The 20,640-nt window shown below is 37.9% G+C and overlaps 1 protein-coding gene across 2 annotated transcripts in view; it reads right to left on the minus strand.

Moving 5' to 3' along the window:
* The window catches only part of PCSK5 (proprotein convertase subtilisin/kexin type 5), a 228,590-nt gene that overhangs the window by 186,261 nt on the left and 21,689 nt on the right, over window positions 1–20,640 (minus strand). For both annotated transcript variants that reach the window (XM_088054567.1, XM_014259099.2), the window contains exon 2: window positions 16,935–17,039. In XM_088054567.1, coding sequence (XP_087910693.1) covers window positions 16,935–17,039 — 105 coding nt within the window. The remainder of the gene's footprint in view (window positions 1–16,934; window positions 17,040–20,640) is intronic.

Here is a 20,640-nt window from a genome sequence, read left to right on the forward strand (position 1 = left end):
TGCCTGATCACAGTCCTACTTATAGCTTTGCCTGGAAGGCGTTTAGCAAATCCCGTATGTTGAGATCTGCTGATTGTTTCTATTATGAGGTTATATTGATACAGCCTTTTAGAACTTAATTTAAACATGACTAGAAGACAATATACTCATCTGACAACTCAATGCGTACAATTTTGTTTACAGAAAATATAACCGCTACTTAAATGGAATAGTTTACTCTATACTACAGTAGATTCTACACTGTAGAATCACTAGGTTATATGAATGAAAACAAGGCCAAGACTCAGAAGTTAAATTAGTACGGTAACACTTATTACCTTTGAGTATTTTATGTGTATTCATTCACAAATTACTGTAGAATGACTGGTATATTTTGCATTTGTTTGATTGTGTATGAAAGGAGCTCAATCTTATAAAAATAATATTTCTGGAGTAATTAATTACACAGATTCTCATGTCTTGCCAGAAGGTGAGTCTGTGCAAACAATGAAGTTAATTTTAACACTTCCATAAAGTCACACTTACTGAGAGGTAACAAAATTTTCCCATTGACCTCAGCCTCATAAGTTCCATTTCTGAGTGTCTAGAAATCAAAGCCGCATGATTTTTAACATACAAACACTTTTGTAAAAGAGAATTTTTTCAAATATATCATGAGAGGGCCTGCTTGAATAAACATTTCAAAATTATCAAAAAATGTGTCAACTCCAATATGTGAAAATGCCATTACTATACAGCAGAAGTTACAGACAAGCTGAAGGTGTAATCCTTTCCATTTTGAGGAAAACATGCTTGGGGTGAAAAAAATTTTTCAACTCAGAAGTTATAAATTTCATACCAGAATATGTGATTTTTATTGCAAAATTCAATGTGAAGTTATGGGTCTGCAGTCTTTGAAAAATAGATCCTGAAGATGCCACTCCTAATTGAAACTGTAACTGCCACCCTTGTACTGCCTCCTTCACCTCTATCTGTCCTACACCTGTAAGAAGAAACTGGAAATTTCTCCTCATATAACAAAAGAGGAGGTGCTACAGGAACAGCACAGATTAAAGAGAAAAAGAGAGTCAGAGGACAAGGAAGGTAACGCCCGGTAAATAGATCAGCAAAAGGGCCATACCTATCATATGGAAAACAGGCACCATACAGCAACATAGCACTGTTACTCGGTGTAAGTTTGTCTACAGACAGATTGTTCTGGGCAAGCATCCTCCCTCCCAGTTGGATGGTCTCCTGCTAAATCTGTTACGCTTCATTCTTTGGACCCTCAACACTTGTACATGTGAGTTCTGAAAGGCCCTGCTACAGAAGGACAGAAGTGAGGATAGCACACTCTGAGACAGAATATGAGATTGTGCTGTCTCAGAATAGGCCATAGGAAAAAAATTGCTCCAACATTTCCTGTCTTAGCAGGATGCCATCCAGAGGGACACTGACAAATCTGTGAGGTGAGCAAGACCAAGTGTAAGGTCCTGTACCTGGGTCAGGGTAATCCTAAACCTCAACACAGGTCTAATGAGTGGATTGAGAGCAGCTCTGCATACGGGTGGATGAAAACCTGGACATGACCCAGCAGCATGCATTTGCATCCCAAAAAGCCAACTGTGTGCTGGCTATATCAAAAGACACTTCTCTACTTTACTCTCTGGAGTGCTGCATCCAGCTCTGGGGTCCCCAGCATAAGACAGGCAGAGGAGGGCCACAAAGATGATCAGATGGCTGGAGAACTTCTGCTATGAGGAAGAGCTGAGACAGCTGGGATTGTTTAGCCTAGAGAAGGTTTTTGGGGAGATCTAATGGCAACCTTCCTGTTCTTGAAGTGGACTTATGGGAAGGAAGGGGAAGGTCTCATTATCAGGGAGTCAGTCTAGTTATAGGATGTGGGGTAATTGTTTTAAACAGAAAGAAAGTAGGTTTAGATGGGTGAATGTTCTTTACTCTGAGATTGGTGAGGCACTAAACAGATTGCCCAGAGAAGCTGTGGATGCCCCAACTGTGGAACTGTTCAAGGCCACGTTGGATTGGGCTTTGAGCAGCCTGGTGTAGTGGAAGGTGTCCCTTCCGCTATATATATATACCATATATATAAATTATAGCAGGAGAGTTGGAACAAAATTATCTTTAATGTCCTTTCCAAATGATTCTTGTTTCTAACAAAACAAGTAAGCATCTTAGTTGTCCTGTCATTAAGTTTTCTGTGCTACCAGCTCTACTTAAGTGTATATTTGACAACATTCTGGTTTTGCATTTCACCTTGTGAAACCAAAAGGTCAATGATTTAGGGTTACAGTGAGAAGGACGTAATAATATCCAAGGGCTATTCCCAGGTATAGAATAAGAGAGCCATTACTCAGGAGTACAGGAGAGATGATGAAGACTATTGACACACCTCTTACAGTCACGAAAGTGAGACCCCCAAAAATTTGATTTCTCATCTTAAGAAGAACTTTGTGTTATTTTTTGATCATAATTAAAACTCCAGCTACTTTCTTAATCTATTATTCTTTGACTCACAATAGCAACAGCCACTTTTCACCCTAAAAATAGATTAAGTCAGTTGGTAAAGTAGATGTTGACATAGGTTAAAACCATGGAAAATTATTGCAGATACCATTTCACAAATGTAGGGCTCTAAAGTTGGATAAAAAGTTATTGACTCCAGCAGTGATATTTTGTGCATTCTTGCTGATTAAGAAAGTGTTTCTTCAGCAAAGGTCAATGACAATCCACAATCAAAGCAGTTGTCATAATTATGCTACAGATTCAGAAAAAAAAGCAAGATAAAACAAAAACCAGAAGTTAATACAGGCTGAGTAGAAACCAGAAAAGCAGAGGAGAAAAACCAGCAGATAATCCTTGAAATTACCACTTAAGCCCAAAGAAACACAATTTGCACAACAGTAGGTCAAGCTACTGCAGTGTCTCCCACGGACCAAAGCTGAAGTTCAACACATATTTTTCCAACTCGTAGCCACAGAAAAGCCAGTCAGTCCTGGTATGACTTAAGTGGCTTCTATCTGCTTTGCTATATTTTTTGTGATTAATTGTAGCAGTATAGCCATACTTCCACATCCATGAGGTACATTAATCCACAGCTATGTATTTTAATGTAACTGAAGTGTCCTTTGCCCTTCCCTTGTAGCCTTCCCACCCCTAACAGCTACAAGCTCTTCACATAAATGCATACACATCAGCCTAAAACAGTGTGGCAAAAAAAATCTTCCTTCTTTAGGAACAAGACTGTAGAGGACTAAAGTGTGAAGAGAAAAGGCCTGGCTAGTCATGAAGGAAGATGGGCTCTGTCCTAAGGCAGTTTAACAGCAGCCAGAGCTGCTGGGAAGCCCAAAAGCATCACACTGAAATTCTGGAGAAGCTGAGCATATCTGTTGTTGGCCAGAATCCCTGTATGACTGGAAAGCCAGGGAACAATCAAAGGCAAAAGGACCCACATTTTCTCTCCTTGGGGAACTCTTGACAGGTTTTCTGCTTGCAGGCACAGCTGTAGTAACTGATGAGTGAACGTATCTACAGCCATCGCCCAACCTCCACCCTTCTTGTGTGTTGTACCACAGCTGACCATAAAGCAGCTCAAAATTACAGGATTGAAATCCTACAGCATCTTTGTGGGAGAGCCGAGAACAAATTTCAGGGAGCCTGGGCTCCTGGCCATTGGCTTCCAGCAGCACCAGTCCCAGATGTCATATGCAAAGACCAAGCATCTAAAGCAGTTGGCAATTTTTCCCTTCCTCAGATCTGAAGTGGCCTAACCAGCTTGAATGTCCAGGTTCTGTTTCTAAAATAACTCAGCCTTGGAATAGTGAGGAAAATCTTTACTGCATGAGCTTAAAAGCAACTCCTATGTTTACACAAGGTAGTTTATCATTTTTAGCCACAGGTCATACACCTCACCTTGGAACAACTCAAGAACTACAAGCTCACAATTTTGAACACAATTTTAAATGACCTCTAACTGATAGGTCTGCTTGGTACAATACTTAAAGCTCTAGTTACACCTGTTGTGACGTGCCTTGGAGAGGAAAAGAGTTAGTTTCAGATAAGCATTGTTCCACCCCAAATCCCTTGTGAAGGGTGGCCCAGGAGTTCTGATTGGGTTTGATTCCCTGGGGGTTTGTTCCTTGCTGTGTTTCTAATGGTCCCTGACCCACCTCAAAGGTGCAGACCCTTGGGAGTTCTGTCCCTCAAAAACCCCTGCTCGGCCTCTGTTCGGGGCTCTCTATTCTGGATCTGAGTTTGTTCCCAAGCTGAATAAATGGTTTCATGAAAAAAGGCCCATCTCGTTGGTGCTCCATGCTGGTCCCCAGAACCCTGCGGCTTCTCTGGACATGAGCCTGAGGTTGTGGAAATACCTAGTCTTGGGACAATGTAATCATCTTGAATTTCAATAAGGCAGGAGGATTAGTGATAATATCACTCTGAATGTAAACTTGTATGTCACAACTCCATCTAACTTAGACCCATAATTGCACATTTTTAATAAACCAAAAGGCTGATCCAGTGTCCACTAGAGGATAAAACTTTGGGCTCCCAAAACTTCATTTGCTTTGGAATTTAACATCTGGCAGCTGAATTATCTTGGATTTCATGTCTGTATTACTGTAGCAATTATTATATATATTAAAAACAAGGGGGAAATTTCTGATGTGGTATTTTTCTTTCCTTAGGTTAGGCGTACAACTCTTGTCATAAATCATTCAAGTCCTTTGGATATCTGCATGTGCTACTTTAAGATGGCCTTAACTCATGTAATGACATCCTAGGAAGACAAATCTCTAACACAGGGTTAAATTCAAATGTCAAAAATACAAATGTAATTCCAAAAATGCTGATTCAGTCAAGAGTTTCCCATGGTTTCAACTGCCACTTAGAAAATCCACTGAGAATTAGTAAAACAGTAAAAGTATTCCATAATTAAGTGATATGTAATATCCATCAGTGGTATACTGGTAAGTCCAGTAAATACATCTCCAGAGTAGACTCTTCACTGACCAAAACTCCCTTAACAGAATGTAAGAAAGTATCACAAATAACTCAGCTTATTTACAGGACTTTTGCCTAATGTTGTTTAGTCAACAAGGAAATTTTTCACAAAAGTCTGACATGGAAAAATTCCAGAAAAAAATCACAGAACATATACTAAATATCAAACTAAGCAGTTTTCTGATCAGAATTCTTTAAACCACAGGAAAACTTGATCCCATTTGGGTTTATTTGATTATGCCTGCCTTGCTATTGTCTATCGTTAATCATAAAAGGATAAAGTATTTTTTTCCAAACTGACCCTGTTAATAGCAAATACTTAGAAGTATTTTTAAAAATCAGAATTGATCCAAAGTGCTTATACTAATCTTTGGTTTTAGAATTTTGAATTTTATGCTTTAGGGAAGTATCAGAGGCATATTTTACATCACCCCATCTCCCAATACCTAGTTCCTTGGTATTTCAGATGCCTTTGCAGCACAACTTGATTGTTGTTCTTATTTAGAATCATATAATCATAATATTGGAAGAGACCCTTTAAATGATCATCAAGTCCAACCATCAAGTCCAGCCATCAAACCAGCACTACCATTGTGTTCAGCATTAAATCATGTCCTTTAGTACCATATCCACACGGGTTATGAACATCTCCAAGGATGGTGACTCCACTTCCCTGGGCTGTCTGCTCCAATGCTTTACAAACCTTTCCATATTTATTTATTTTTTTTGAATATGTAATTTAAACCTCCCCTGGCACACCTGAGACCATTTCCTCTCATCCTGTTACTTGTTACCTGGAAGAAAAGCCAACTCTCAGTTTCCTACAACCTCCTTCCACATAGTTATACAGAACAGTAAGATCTTCTCTAGTCTGCTTTTCTGCAGGCTAAACAACCCCAGCTCCCTCAGCTGCTCCCTACATGACTTACTCTCGTAGAGTTTTCACCAGCTTCATAGCCCATCTCAGGACCTCCTCCAGCATCTCAGTGTCTCTACAGAAGTGAAGGACCCAGAACTGAACACAAGATTTTGGTATGGCCTCACCAATTACTTCCCTGGTCTTGCTGGCCACAGTGTTCTTGATACAAATCAAAGATGCCACTGGCCTTCTTGGCCACCAAGGGCACACTGCTGACTGATGTTCAGCCACTGTCAACCAGCAACCCCAGATCCCTTCCCACCAGGCAGCTTTCCAACCACTCTTCCCCCAGCCTGCAGTGCTGCTTTGGGTTGTGTGACCCAAAGGCAGGACCCAGCACTTCGCCTTACTGAATATCATACAATAGGCCTCAACCTATTGATTGATTCAGCTGTGCAGATCCCTCTGCAGAATCCTCCTACCCTGCAGCAGACCAAACTTGGTATCATCTGTGAACTTGCTGAGGGTGTGTGTGATCCCCTCATGCAGGCTGTCCACAAAGATAATAAACAGGACTGATCCCAATGCCGAGCAGTGGGGAAACCACTGTTTCATGCCCATTGTGTTTCTGATCTATCACTTCAAGTCTAGAGAGGAGAATTGTTAGCACTTACCCTTGGAACAAGTTGCCTTTTTCTGCCCTGAAACTCAACTTACAGTTGTCAGTGAATTTCACTGCTATTAAAAGATTGATTACTGACCCTTTTAAACATCATTATCACCACCATTCAAAATAAACTGCCAAAAACTACCTGTGAAAGACACATGCAGCCAGCCTAAGAAAACATTGCAGTCCAACTCTTAGGCAAATGTAAAAGGACTAAGGTTTCTTTTCCTACAGTCAGTAGGCCAAAGAAAATCAAATGTTTTTTCAACTGTACACCTCACAAAATGTTGACAGCACTTCCAATGATGCCATATCTCTCAATTTCTGCATATCAGAAAACATAAAGGCTGGAGTGATTAACAAACTGACTGATTACTTTCATTTATTTTAAAGCCCCAGCTGAACCAAGGGTAACATCACTGTTTTGCAACTTCAGGATGGTCCCTGTGCATACTCTGGCACTTGAAGTGTGTCCACAACAATCACTCTGTTATGGATTCATAATTCACAACACTTGTCATATTATAAATTGAGAAAAAGAAAATAAAGGTTTTTATATCCATGGATATCATTTATGGGATAGATTTTTAAATTGCATATACTACAGCTTTTTGGCATCCAATCACATGACTCACAGAGTTGCAACGTCGTCTCTACAATCTTCACAAAATTTCTTTCACCTAGGTTTACTTGGTTCGATAGCAATTTCTATGGCTATTTCTTTACTGTCTTCCATTGGGATAAAATGTCTTTAAATGGTCTAATATAAATGTGATTTTTTTCATATGATGACAATCTAGGAATACTTTCTGTACTAATAGAACAACGTTTTACTAACCAAGATAAATTTCAAATGTACAAACATGCGTCTTCTGACATATGCAAACTTGAGTTTTGTTTGATAGAATCTAAGATGTGCTACAGAAGATGTCTGGTCTCATCAGGGAAGACATTTCAGAAGCCTCAGTGCAATGATTTTCATAAATCTTCCTATTACTACTATTATTTTATCTCAAATCATTCATCCAGTTGCTTTGCCTGCTGACAGAAAGGGCTGAAATGTAAAAGACTTTAGTGCATAAACAAACATATATTAGCATCAGACAGCAGCTTAAAAACCACCTAACTGCATTTCCACTATTTTCCAAAACAGTGTGCAAGTTGAAAGAGATAATATCTCAGTCTCTCATAATGGCAACAATTATCCAAATACTTTCTTCAGATTACCTCTTCAGAGTGTAATTGGGCTCATAAAATGACAAGCAAGTGTACCAAACATCTGCACTGAGCAAGGCTGCAAATCTCACTGCTAGTTTCCTTCATGCAAGGCAAGGAAAGTCTGTTTATATAGCAAAGACCCAGGAAAGAAGCCCAAACATGGAGAAATATTTTGGAGAAAAAACAATCCACAAGGAAGTGACATTCAGATGTCTTCTTAGCTGAGGAGCGGGAAGTTTTTAGGTCACAGTATCCTAATATATATGCAGGTAACCCAACTGCTGTACAGTATTATTCTTCAAACTCACAAATAGTTACAGGAATGTGAAATGTCTGAAAGATGAAGGTAAATAATTGCACATAAAGCAAAACCAGAACATTTTCAAAACTTATGGATACTTTGTATTGCTGGCAGAATTTTTATTCAAATTTAATTCAAATTTTTAATTCAAATTCTGAAACCTACACTCTTCATCAAATAGAAATTAATTCTGATGTCATATGACATGTAATAAAAGATAGTTTAATTGGATGATCACAATATTTCCTTTTGATCTTGCAGACTATGAATCTATTGGCATTTGTATTTTTAAGAACTAGTTTTTTAGGAACAGCCTGGAAGTCAAAAAACCTTTGGAATCCAGAAATTCTACTTTCATTATACAAAGTTGTTACAACACAACTTTGTTACATGCAAAACACAAAGTATATACTTAAATATAATGTGTGTGTGCATGTATGTACGAAGTTGTTATAACTACAGATGTAACAGTGAATTGAGTCTCAGTTTAGTAAAGCTACTTAAAAAGAAATATTTTATCTGTATCCTTCACAAAAGTAAAGTTAAACTAATATCCTGGCCTTTACAGATATTTATATATAACTTCAGTACCAATGAGAGTGTCAGCATTTACTCTCCCTCAAAAGAAACGTTTTTCTTAAAAAAATGGGAAAAATAATGTCAAACAATAATGGAGGTCAAACATACACTACATAAGTGATAGTCAACACACCAATGGTTGCTTTAAGTGGACTTGAGTCACACCAATGACTGCTTTAAGTGGATTATATGGATTTGGACAAAATGTTTCATTCTGCTAAAATGTTGCTTGGATTCAAACAATGTTCTGTGTGAAACCAAAATACCAATTCCACAGAATAAAATACATAGCAGTTGAGGTGCATTTGCCACTTCCAGAAATTTTTATTCAACTGCCAGCCTTGTCCACCTTTTGCAGCGGGAAGCAGGAAGGAACAAAGTCGTATGATGAAGGCTGCACACATTCAAGCAGCACAGCTGCGAACAGGACACAGCTCCTGGGCACCTCCTCTGAAGCATTAAAGCCGGAGAGGATCTGCTAAGAGTAAAACAGATCAGCCAGGGATGATGAGTGGCTTTTCAGTGACACTGGCTTTCCAAAAGGATCCTAAAAGAAAGGATCACAAAACATGTTGGGTAGTGGAGAGATCCTTTTGCTTTGTTTTGGGGAGGGATGTCTTTCCAGCTCCCTTTTCCTGCCTTCAATTAATCCCAAATCCCGTTAATAACCCCAGGTATGACAAATTATCTATGTATCTCCTGATTTCTTGCTGTCCACCATTTAGAATACTTGAGTGAGATAACAACCACTGGACTTAAACATAATGGTCTTGCCTATCAGAAGCAGGAAGACAGGTGCATAAAAATCTTGATCCATTATGTCAGGAGCATACATTGCTGCCAGAATGTTTTCCAAGTGCAAAGTAGAGAAAAAAGAACTTTAATTGATTTTTCTAAGAACACCTTCAATACAACCAATATCATCAGCATCAGAGGAATCTGGATCTCCTCACAAAATGGTGTGTAGAAACTGTTCTGTTACATTTCTATACAGTCAGTTCTAAGATGCGCCTTTCCAAAATGTACTTTCTTTCAATTTCTATCTCTATCCCTGCTGATATTTTGGCATTTGGCCCTGCATGATCAGCTGTTTCCAGAATGCTAGTTCAAAACTAGGATCTATTCAGTGATCACTTTCTGACATCCAGCAATTTTACAGCCCAGTAGCCAAACCACCAATTTGCTGTCTTTCTTAACTTTCTCACTGCAAACTGACTTTAACAACAGCTTAAGCACACTTAGTGAAACACAAGACCACTGCAACTGTCAGAGCTGTTGTCTTCACTGTCAAGCTCTCAGAATACAGATTAAAATTAAGAGGACTAACTGTCCTTGGTTTTTTAAAAACATTTAGTTGTCCTATCATTTTTCACTTATAAATGCACTTTTCTGCTAAAAAACATAGGAACAAGCACTACTTTACTGGAACTGTAAAGAAACTCAAATACTAACACCTACTAGCATCTAAGGACTAAGGACTTAAAATGCCTTTCCCTATAACCCTCCACTTGTACATGTTTATAACTGCTGCGAAGAATTGTCTTAAGGCTTTGAATTTCCCACACATTTACCTCAAGTGCTTTTGCCATCATTAAGGCTGAGCAAAATCCTTTACGTCTTCCTGAACTGTGTGAGGAATGTAACACCCTTTTCGTTTTTAGGCTCCAAATGGATTGTCCTTGGGTTTCTTGTTGGTGAGTTTGCTTTCAAATAGCATTTGAACTTACAAAATAAGGCAGCACAAGTCTGTGTGACCTGCCTTCACTTGCACTGTAGGTCCCTCCATTAGTTGTCTCACTTTGAGTGAGGATGAGCTCCCTTCCAACCAAAACCAAGACACAACTTGATGTCTAATTAAGTTAGCTATTCTGCAGGCTGCATATACCTTTTGCACTCTCAACAAAAGCATCTGCAACCTCTACTAGTCCCTGCTCTAATCAGTTGCTAGCCGAAAGACTCTCATAGTGTGCAGCACCATACTGGAGTCCATGCTGCTCAAATAACTTATCCAAACTTCCCATGATTGTGATAGTAACATGTCCTCTGATGAAGCAATGGAGGGACAAAATTATTTTCCTCCTTGTTTTTGTTATTTCATTAATACACAGTCAACTTTGCACTTATGATATCCCAGACTGTTCTAATGCTTATAGAATATAAGGAAGGAATCAAAAGAAGTATTGGTAACTAATTATCTGTATCTTAAGTACTTTTATTTTGTACAATAAGGTATCAAATGCTAAATGCAGTTAAGTCTAGTAAGATGTTTTTCTGAATTTATCCATTGCTGGGATTAGCACTCCAGCTCCAGCAGTCTGCACAAGAAAATTGTAACTATTATCATGTATGAGCCCTACACTTAGTTCCTAAGATACATAAATATGTTTTTGTTGAGGTCGACAGTGAAATGTCAGTGAATTGACAGTGAAAGAAAACATTGTGACAGTGAAGGGAAGAAGTGCAAGACTTTTTTTCCCCACTTTGCTCCCAAACCCTAGAAATTTAAATGGTATGCTACATTTAGAATCTTCATCTTACTATGTGAATGTAGCATTGTGTAACAACCATTTCAGAACTATTTGTTCCCTACACAGTAAAAGTATGCCCTGAAGGGAGTTTTCCCCTCAATTATTCCTAAAGAATATTTCTATGTATTTTTGAAGGTTCCTAAACAAGTTTCTGTAACAAGATCTACGCTATAGTTGGAAATATAATCACTGATCCTAACCTCTGCTCAACATGTTTGCTGGAATGAATTTGAAAAGCAGAACACACTCTACAAAACAAAAGTGGAGGAATCCTACTGCCACAAACCCCAAATTCACCAAGCACAGAGAGGTCAAAGAATGTGATTTCTCAAAAGAAAAATCCCCCATGGTTTAAACAGTTCTAAACTAAAATTCAGCTAAAATCCACCCAATGTTTTTAAATCTTTGAGACTTACCATGTTCAAGATATATGTTGGTCTGCAAAATTCAGAACAGGCTGTTTATATATAATTTTTTTCTTCTCTTAATAGCATGCGTCCCTTGCAAAGGCCCAGTTGCATATATGTGGGGTCTTTTACTTTTGCCTCTCTAAAACCAGAAGGCCCCAAATACATCAAAGTCAAGGAGACAAATTAAATCTGCATGATTTCCAATATTCCTGACCAGAAAGGCTAATTTACTTCTGAGAGAGATTGTTGAGTCCTTGCCTGCCACTTTAGAGTCAGCTAACATCTTTCTCATTGACCATGAAATCTAGAGACCATAACAGCAACCGTACCGCAATCCCTAAAGACTGCTGAGTTCTGGAATGGGATATCTGACAGCTGGTCCAGGACTTCATTGTGAAGAAGAGCAATCTAAAATTTGGTGTTCCTTTTCTGCACAAGGAACAGTGTTCTGTCTGCGGAGGATACAAAATCAGTGTAAGGATGAACCTTGGATGACTGTAATCTAAAAGTGAAAAACTAATACTACATTAATATATATGGCCTCCTCTTTTCAGTCTACTGGCCAAATCCATTGCTCCTACAAGAGGAAGTATCTGTTCTTTAGCCAGCGAATTTTGTCACATAATGGTAATTTTTCTTAATTTATTTACAATAGGTAGAAACATTTAATGAAGTTAATTGTAACACTAATGAGACAGCCTTATTTCTGAAGAACAAAAGCTTTATAAATGTCTAATTAATAACTGATTTGGTGTTTGTACTTAAGGAAACAAAAAATAGTCATTGAAGCTTCCTAGTGGAATTACCTTTTGATGTTTTCTACTAGAAGCAGAAAAATGACCAGTACAAATTCAGTGTAACATAATTTTCGAAAAGGAAAATATTCACTGTTGGGGAATGTGGAAGTTTTTCTTGAAATATATTACTATATTCAGTTACATAGATTTAGATTTCCTTTCATCATGATTTCACCTGATTTCATCATGATTTCATCAGTTGTTGGCATCTGCCTCAAAGGAGTTTTGTCCCCTCAATATATTTAATTTCAAATGCATTAAAAAGAAAGATTAGATTCAAATTTTTCACTTGCCAAGTCATTTTACAGAACTCCTTGGCAAAGACAATCTCATTGTTAATTTTTGGAAAAGAATTGGAGATTAGTTGGGGGTTTTAACAGGCTCGCTTCCTAATTATTTGCCTATCCTCTGAAAACAGCCCATATAATTTGGTGTCATCGAAGATATGCTTGCGAGCATTTTATATGCTGATACCATGAGTTCTGATATTCTTGATATGGCAAAGATACAACTTTCTCTCCTATCATACTGCAACACACTGTGTGTGGTTAGATCAGGCTGTGTAAAATATAACTGTCTGGAGTAATGTTTTCCCAGGTATTCTGATCCTGGAGTAGGGTTGACAAAGGCATGACACTACTGCAAAATTGTGCTCAAGCAAAGTATCTTCCGTAAGTAAAGGTAGCCTTACTTCTTCATTATGTGAGAATGTAAATCTTTCTCTTTCTGTGACTCATCTAACAGGATTCAAACTCCAAATAATCCTACCCATAATTCACTGAAGTTAGAAAAATATGAGAAACCATATTAGTAGAGATTGATAAAGAAACACTAATGCTCCAAAGTTAGCTAATATCATACTTCACTGGAACACAAATTATTAATTACATGGTTTTTAGCATCACTGTGGGCCAGATGTCTTTTTCAGATCTCTGCTGTGGTGGGAGACCACAGGGAGCTCATGAGAAAAATGGAACAAACTTTAGTTAGTTAGATAATATACTCTATCTGAGTATATTATCAATCTTATATCTGCCCTCTATTACCTTAAGAACTGTTGTCTTCTAGGATCATTTATTCTACCTATTCTGTGGGATATTTTTTACCATAAGAGTCACAATTACATTATCACAGCACCTCACTAAAAACTCCTCATTTTATACAATAGTTCAGAATAAAAAGATAGTTTTTCCAGCTGTGCTGTCCATTTAATTTACATGTACTACTGTCTTTTATAGACACTTCAACTCTCACATTTCACTGGAATTGTAATCACTTTACTAATAGAAAAGCTCCACCTGATTTCCCTCATAGTTTTTATTGATGAAAAGTCTGGCCTCAGACTGTGGTTTCAATCTTTGCTTGCAATGTTTCCCACTTTGTGATTCTTCATTTCACCAGTGCAGCAAACCCAGAGGGATACCTCAGCTCTTCTCATCCCTGCAAATACTATTATAATGTGGTTTCAGCAGATAGTCTACCATCAGTACACTCAACTATATAATAGTTGAATTAAAGCCTCATGATACCTTTCGACTATCTGTACATCTTCCCACTTTTTTTTTTGCTCCTACTCCCATTGTTTCATGAATTGTAGTATCAACCAAAGTAACTTTGCAGAGCAAATTCTAAAGCTAAAAAAACCTTGATTCATGGTGTGGTGCTCTCATTGACCCCTGCCAAAGATAACCACAAACAGCACATAAGCTGGGGAGACCAGAAATCTTTGTAAATAGATTTCATTCAGTTGGCTTTGATCTCTGCTTTAAATCCACAGACTTCTTCCACTTCTACGTTTTCCCATTAGGACATGCAAAACACCACATAACTATTCACTGTCTGAGAAAGATGACTAAAGTTATGTTTCAAATTTTCTCCATTACAATCTATTTAAGGAAATTACAGCCATTCTTATGCATAAGAAGATTATGTTTAATCTTTTTCTTCGCTGAATGACTACAAGTAGCATTGCTAGGTAAGGATGTGGATGACAATTGACAAAACTGTGTTATACTGCACATCCTTTACCTTTTTTCTAAACAGGGATGATATGAGGTTAATGCAGGCTAATGCTGGGGAAAGTGTCAAAATGTGCAATCCACATGTCTTCAGTTTATCACAGAATGATATAGGATGACAAACACCTCGAAGATCATCAAGTCCAACATTTGATCAACCCTCATCTTATCGACTAGACCACAGCACTAAGTAGCACATCTAGTTATTATGTTCCCTGTTGCATCTATTCATATTGTTTATAACAGTGTCAAGAGGCTTTTCCAGAAGAAGAAAATCTAACAAAAGATTTTCAAAGCAATTCATTCATTTAAATCCACAATAACAAGATTTTCTATGAGTTTTACATCTTTCATTGTGCATTCACACAATGAAATCACTGACAATATCTTAGAAATGTCAAATTTCATCATTTCTTCCATTATATGCAGGCTATTTACATAAAAAATTGTCACTCAGTCAGAATTCCATACTTAAAAATTTTGTAAAGAAGCAAATTAGTGATCCATGTCTGAAGCAACACAGAACAGTTTAATTCCATGTACACATAACAGGGAGAGCTTTTTCAGCCTAAGCGAATTACCATTAAGTTATTTGTAAACAAACCTCAGTGTTGCTTTGTTCCCAAATACCCATGCTGACTGCATGGTCATGCTAATCTGCAGCAAATATTGGCATTAGATACCATTCCACTCATACATATAGTAGCATGTGGTCCTTTCAAATTCTCACAGCAATGCAATGTGTCTTATTTAACATTAAATATTTTGTTTTAAAAAAAACAGCTTATATACAGTAATTAAATTGCCAGTCTGCTTTAATACTCATTAAATGTTATACACACCAAGGACAACATGGTCTTTATGCTACAAATTCATGTCCATTTATTGACACATCTGCAGCCACATAAGAATTCCAAAACCCAGGTTCAGTAAAGCAGTCACAAAGTGAATCATACAAACACTTCTTGCAACATCCAGTTATTAGACCATCAGCTTCTCTTTGGGTACAGAATCATTAACAGGGTTGAGTACAACCCTCACTACAGCTTTTCAATATTGAAGTGATATGTAACAATGGTTCAGAAATTTAGAAATTCTATACCAGCAGCATAGATTGGAGACAAGACCTAAACAACATAATAAATAAATTTTAATTTTGATTTTCGGCTGTGTTCTGCCTTTATTGTCTCTCACTATTCTGGACAAAGTAGTCTAGATGACCTGCCAGAGGTGCAGATGGTGTATCTGGGAGCTGGGCATAACACCACAGTTTAGGGTGGTACATGCATGGGAACTTGTGCATTCGTGTGTCAATCCCTCCACCTCTGTGCATACAGAAAGAGCATGGACTGATACAGAAGTGAACTTTCCCTTCCTTTTGCATCTTACCTATTCTACGTGCAGTGCTTGTTGTTTGAAGAGTGGGTCTCAGTACTTATGGGACCAGAGACTTGGGCCCCGATCACTTTTATACTAACCCCCAGTATACACTGCTCAGCAGTGCTCTCAAAGGGTTAAGCAGTTCACCCTTGTCAACAGAGGATTGAACACAGTTTTTTGTGTACATTCCAGGTCTTGTCCCATCCTCAAGAGGAACTTCAGACCTAAACACAGTTTTCCAGATGGCAGAAGTATTCCTATATGATGCTCAATTTGTACAGTGTTCAAACTCTTTCACCAGTAACTTTTACTTCTCATGAATGATTTGTTAAGTAAAACCTGACAAATCCTTCACAGAGAACATTCATCATCCAATAATTTATAAAAGCTTGACTCTGTTATTACCACACCAGGGGCCCGGGGGCTTGTTGGCAAGACTGCATTGCATGAACAGCATAAAAAAAGCTAATGGGATCTTCACCAAACTTTTTTTTCTAAAAAAAAAAAAAAGAGGCAATCCAATTCTCCAGTCAGTGAATAAGCTACTCATCATTGAAATTAAAGGATTCAAACAAAAGTGTGTTGTGGGTAGGATACATGAGGATATTATACTTAATTATAAACCAGTAATTAAATTGTGTTGACAGTTACCTATTATAGTGTATGCTACAAAGAAATGGCACCATTTTTCACACAGATCTTAACATTACGATCAGTGAAACCAAAAGGATCACAGAAAAGAGATCACAGAAAAGAGTACACTTTTTAATCCCTCATAGACCTAGACCAGGAGAAGAAAAAAAGCAAGAGCAATTTTCCTCTTAACATTGTAATATACCACATTGCCCATTTTTATTTTTAAAGCTGGTTGCTTCACAGAAGGGATCTGCAGACATAAATCTTACAACTTTACAGAGAAGCGTAACACAGTAATGAGTGCATTATCAAAATTCAACTACTCATTCAGGAATAATGGTTGACCTTATGTTCCAAGAATAGCACATACTTAATACCATGGGTATCTTCTTCACTTTGTTTTAATGAGAAGTAGAACCGTAGAAAACAGATAGGGTAATACTTGTAATGCTATATGCCATTCAGGTGAACTTCGCCTGGTATAGTATTTCATATAAAAAATGCAAAGGCTTTTTCCTCAGACACATGCATGGATTTTCTTACCTTTGGTTCCATTGAAATGAAGCTGTGGGTACCTCTACTTGAGAGAACTGACCTTTTAATTGTTTTACTATGGTAGAAGTGGTAGTAGTCCTTCAATGTTCCAATCTGTAAGAGCAGAAAAGAAAAAAAAAAAGGAGTGGAAGACTTAATTCAATGAAACTCGTTTCCTGTTTTTCATTTTGGAAAGTCTATAAATTATGCAATTTCCTCTGTGCTGAAATGTTACTTGAACCCACTGATCATCTTTCAAAAGAAGGACATATGATATGAAGTGGATGAAGTATCCTTGAGGCAGTAACTGCATAACCAAAGATTATAACTGAGCTGCTTAGCCTGGTTGTAGCTACCTTTTTAATGTTTAATTTATATGCAATACTTTAAGTAATTCTATATCTATATCCAAACTGTCCTCAAACGGCAAGTATAAAAATCATTAAATGGCTATAGGGTTATTAAAAAGCATTCCATCTAGTTTGCTTAAGGAAATGTACTGTAAAACACACTAGTCTTGGTTATTTATATAATTAAATTATAAAAAGGACATTCATGGCATCAGACTATACAACAGGAATAATTTTCCTGTTCTGTCAAGTGAGAGCAAAAAGTAGAAGAAAGGTGGAAACGTTAAGTTCATGGGATAACTCATTCGAGGTACAAAATCAATTCATGCAAAATTGCAAATTTCACAATGGTGTAATAAAAATGCTTCTTACTCATCCCTTCAGTACACAATAGAAATATAAATACTGAAGTGAGACGGCCTTCACAATTTGAGAAAGAAATCTTCCTTTCCAGAGTCATCAATATGTCTGCTTTAATTTTTCATTTTTAACTTGAAACTTCAGTTTCACTCACCTACAAACTAACATTCAGTCTACTTGTCTTTGGGAGAATGCCTCTCCAACTCATTTGGAATTTGACCTACTAGTGCACTGCAAATCTTGTAAGATACTTAATAATTTAGTTTCAAGTTCCTCAATGATGAGCAAAAAAGGGACAATTAAGCATACTGTCATTTCAATTTAAAACTCAAAGTGACCTCATAAACAGGCTTGGTTTCCCAAGTAGAGCTGAATGATATCATCAAAGAGGATGGAGCAACACTTGAAAACTTTCACCTTAAAAAAAAATCCCCCAGATTTATACTCAATTTGCATCTATAATAATACATATGCAGGAAACTTGAGAGCTCAGCAGTAAAGACTTGAAGAGAATTGGAAATTAGTCACTCACAAATTCCAAGAATATTTAGAATATTAGAAAACAAAAATCTTGAGGAAATATGTAAGTAGACTACAAAGAAAATATTGATATTGATAGAAAACAGCAACAATTTAATTCCTTGAACAGGGAAAACTGGATCTAGGATATTAATGCCAGTCTGTGTGGGTGGTCCATCAGTATCTTCCTTTTGGGAAGAGTAACTTAAGTCTAGTGTAAGAAAAATACCAAAACACTCAGTTAAATCAATTTAGTTTATCATAAATTGATTTTTGTCTAAGACTAATGAAAGTGTATCAGTAGTAGAGTAATTTTCATGCTGCCTTCTCTCTGACAGGCAATTCCAGTTGAAGCAGCACATCTCCACAGCCCAGGGGTGCTCAGTTGTAATTAACTGGGTTATATCTGGCTGGTGGCCAGTCAACAGTACTGTTCCACAGGGCTCAGTCCTAGGACCAATTCTGTTCAATATATTTAAGAACAATGTGCATATAGGATTTAAGTATTCCATGAGCATGTTTGCTGATGATACCAAACTGGGAGCTGCTGTTAACCCTCTTGAGAGACCAAAGGCCTTGCAGATGCATCTGGATAGATCAGAGCTATGATTAATGGGATGAAATTTAAGAAGGTGAAATACTGGATTCTGCACTGGGGATTAAGAAAGACCAGGGGTAAATGTAAAATGGGAGTGAAGTGGCTGGAGAGCAGCCCTGCAGAGAGCAACCTGTGAGTGCTGGCTAAAATTAAGGTAAGTGTGACTCAGCCATGTATCTGGGCAGCTGTGCGGCCAAACTGCATCCTGGAATACCTCAAATACAGCATAACCAGCCAGACAAAGGAGGTGGTTATCTCGACATACTCAGCTTTGCTAAGCCCCTTTTAGAGTATTCTGTGCAGGTCTGAACCCCACAATTTCAGAAGGATGTGAAGGTCCTTGAATGCATTCAGAGGAGGCCAGCGAAGCTGAGGAATAGCCTGGAAGGCATGGCTTGTGAAGTGGGGCTGAGAACTTTGGCTTGGAGAATAGTAGGCTGAGGGTTAAACTCATTGCTCTATACAGCTTCCTGAGGAGCTGCTGATCCCTTCCAACTAGGATTCAGGGATGCGTCAAAATGGTTCAGAATGGGATCAAAGGAGGTTTCACACTGAACTTTAGGATGTGTTTCTTTACCAAGAGAATATTCAAACAGACTTCCTGGGGAGATTGTGAATGCCCCAAGCTTGTCAGTATTTGTGAGGCATTTGGACAATGCCCTTAACAATGCACTGTAACTGTTGGCCAGCCCTGAATTTGTCAACTAGATGACCACTGCAGGTCCCTTCCAATTCTGTTCTATCTTATCCTATTCTATTCTATTCTCTTCCGCTCTGTGCCACTCCATTACTTTCGACTACAGCAAATAAAGTTTATTCTGATTTTAAGAGCCTGTAGCAAAGTCCAGTAGCATCAGGTTAATGTTGTACTCTTTTAACATTACTATTATTTATAACAGTTACTGAAATTTGGTGCTAGGCTTAGAGCAAGTGATGGCATGCTTTCCTGAGACAGAGGGATGTAATCAATTACTTTCTGGATGTTTCCAGGACTCATCAGTAGCCTCAAATAAGACTGAAGTGCTAGCTGCTGGGAAGTGATGTTAGCCTTGTTCAGTAAGTCTTCAGAGACCTGCAAAGTGCATAGTCACCCCACCAGTAACCTATAAAGGTAACTGAACTTTTATAGACCTTGCTGCCTTCAGAGTGCATTAGAAACCCTCTACTTTGTCTGTGTAGTTTGTTTGTGTGCTACAAAAGCACACACATTACTGGAAAGACTCAGCTCAGATGGGTAACTGGATTTTACAGCTTCACAGAACTGTTTAAACAGAAAGGCCATATTACAGAGAAAATAAGCATCCATCCATGTTTTGTGCTACAAAGGTCTCAATATCACCAAGTCCTCAGTGTTTTGTCTTGCACTAGTTTAAGATGTTGATTTATTTAGTAATTTACTAAAGATTAGCTCTAGCTGACCACTCTGAGGGCATCCAAACCAGCAAATTTAGGAGATTACCTAATTGCACTCCTGGAGGTTCTACAGTTTAGCAGAACTAGCCATCCATGGAAGATACTGGAAGTATCTGCATCCTTCCAGCCCAAGGGAGACAGCACATTTGTAATCCTTGTCAGATCTACCCCGTCTGAGAACTTGGGCTTAGGAGACAGTCTTAAGCCCTTGGAACTATGTATGGTAATTGCAGTGCAATGTCTTCCAAACACCATTAATTTTCAGATAATGATACTGATTATTTAGAATTGTGAGATCTACAGCTTTAGTTCATAACTGACAAGGAATTAAAATGAGCCCAAATCTTTTAAGTGCAATTAAATTCATATTCACTAAATGCCAGTGCTTTTCACAGCAAAGTAACACCAGCATTACTAAAAGCATTTTTGCCTTCTCTTACCTTAATGGGAATTGACTTAGACCTTCCAGTTCCTT

The sequence above is a fragment of the Pseudopodoces humilis genome, chromosome 4 (assembly GCF_049639895.1).
Source record: "Pseudopodoces humilis isolate 2021_Gansu_Grassland_sample_001 chromosome 4, ASM4963989v1, whole genome shotgun sequence".
Taxonomy (NCBI): domain Eukaryota; kingdom Metazoa; phylum Chordata; class Aves; order Passeriformes; family Paridae; genus Pseudopodoces; species Pseudopodoces humilis.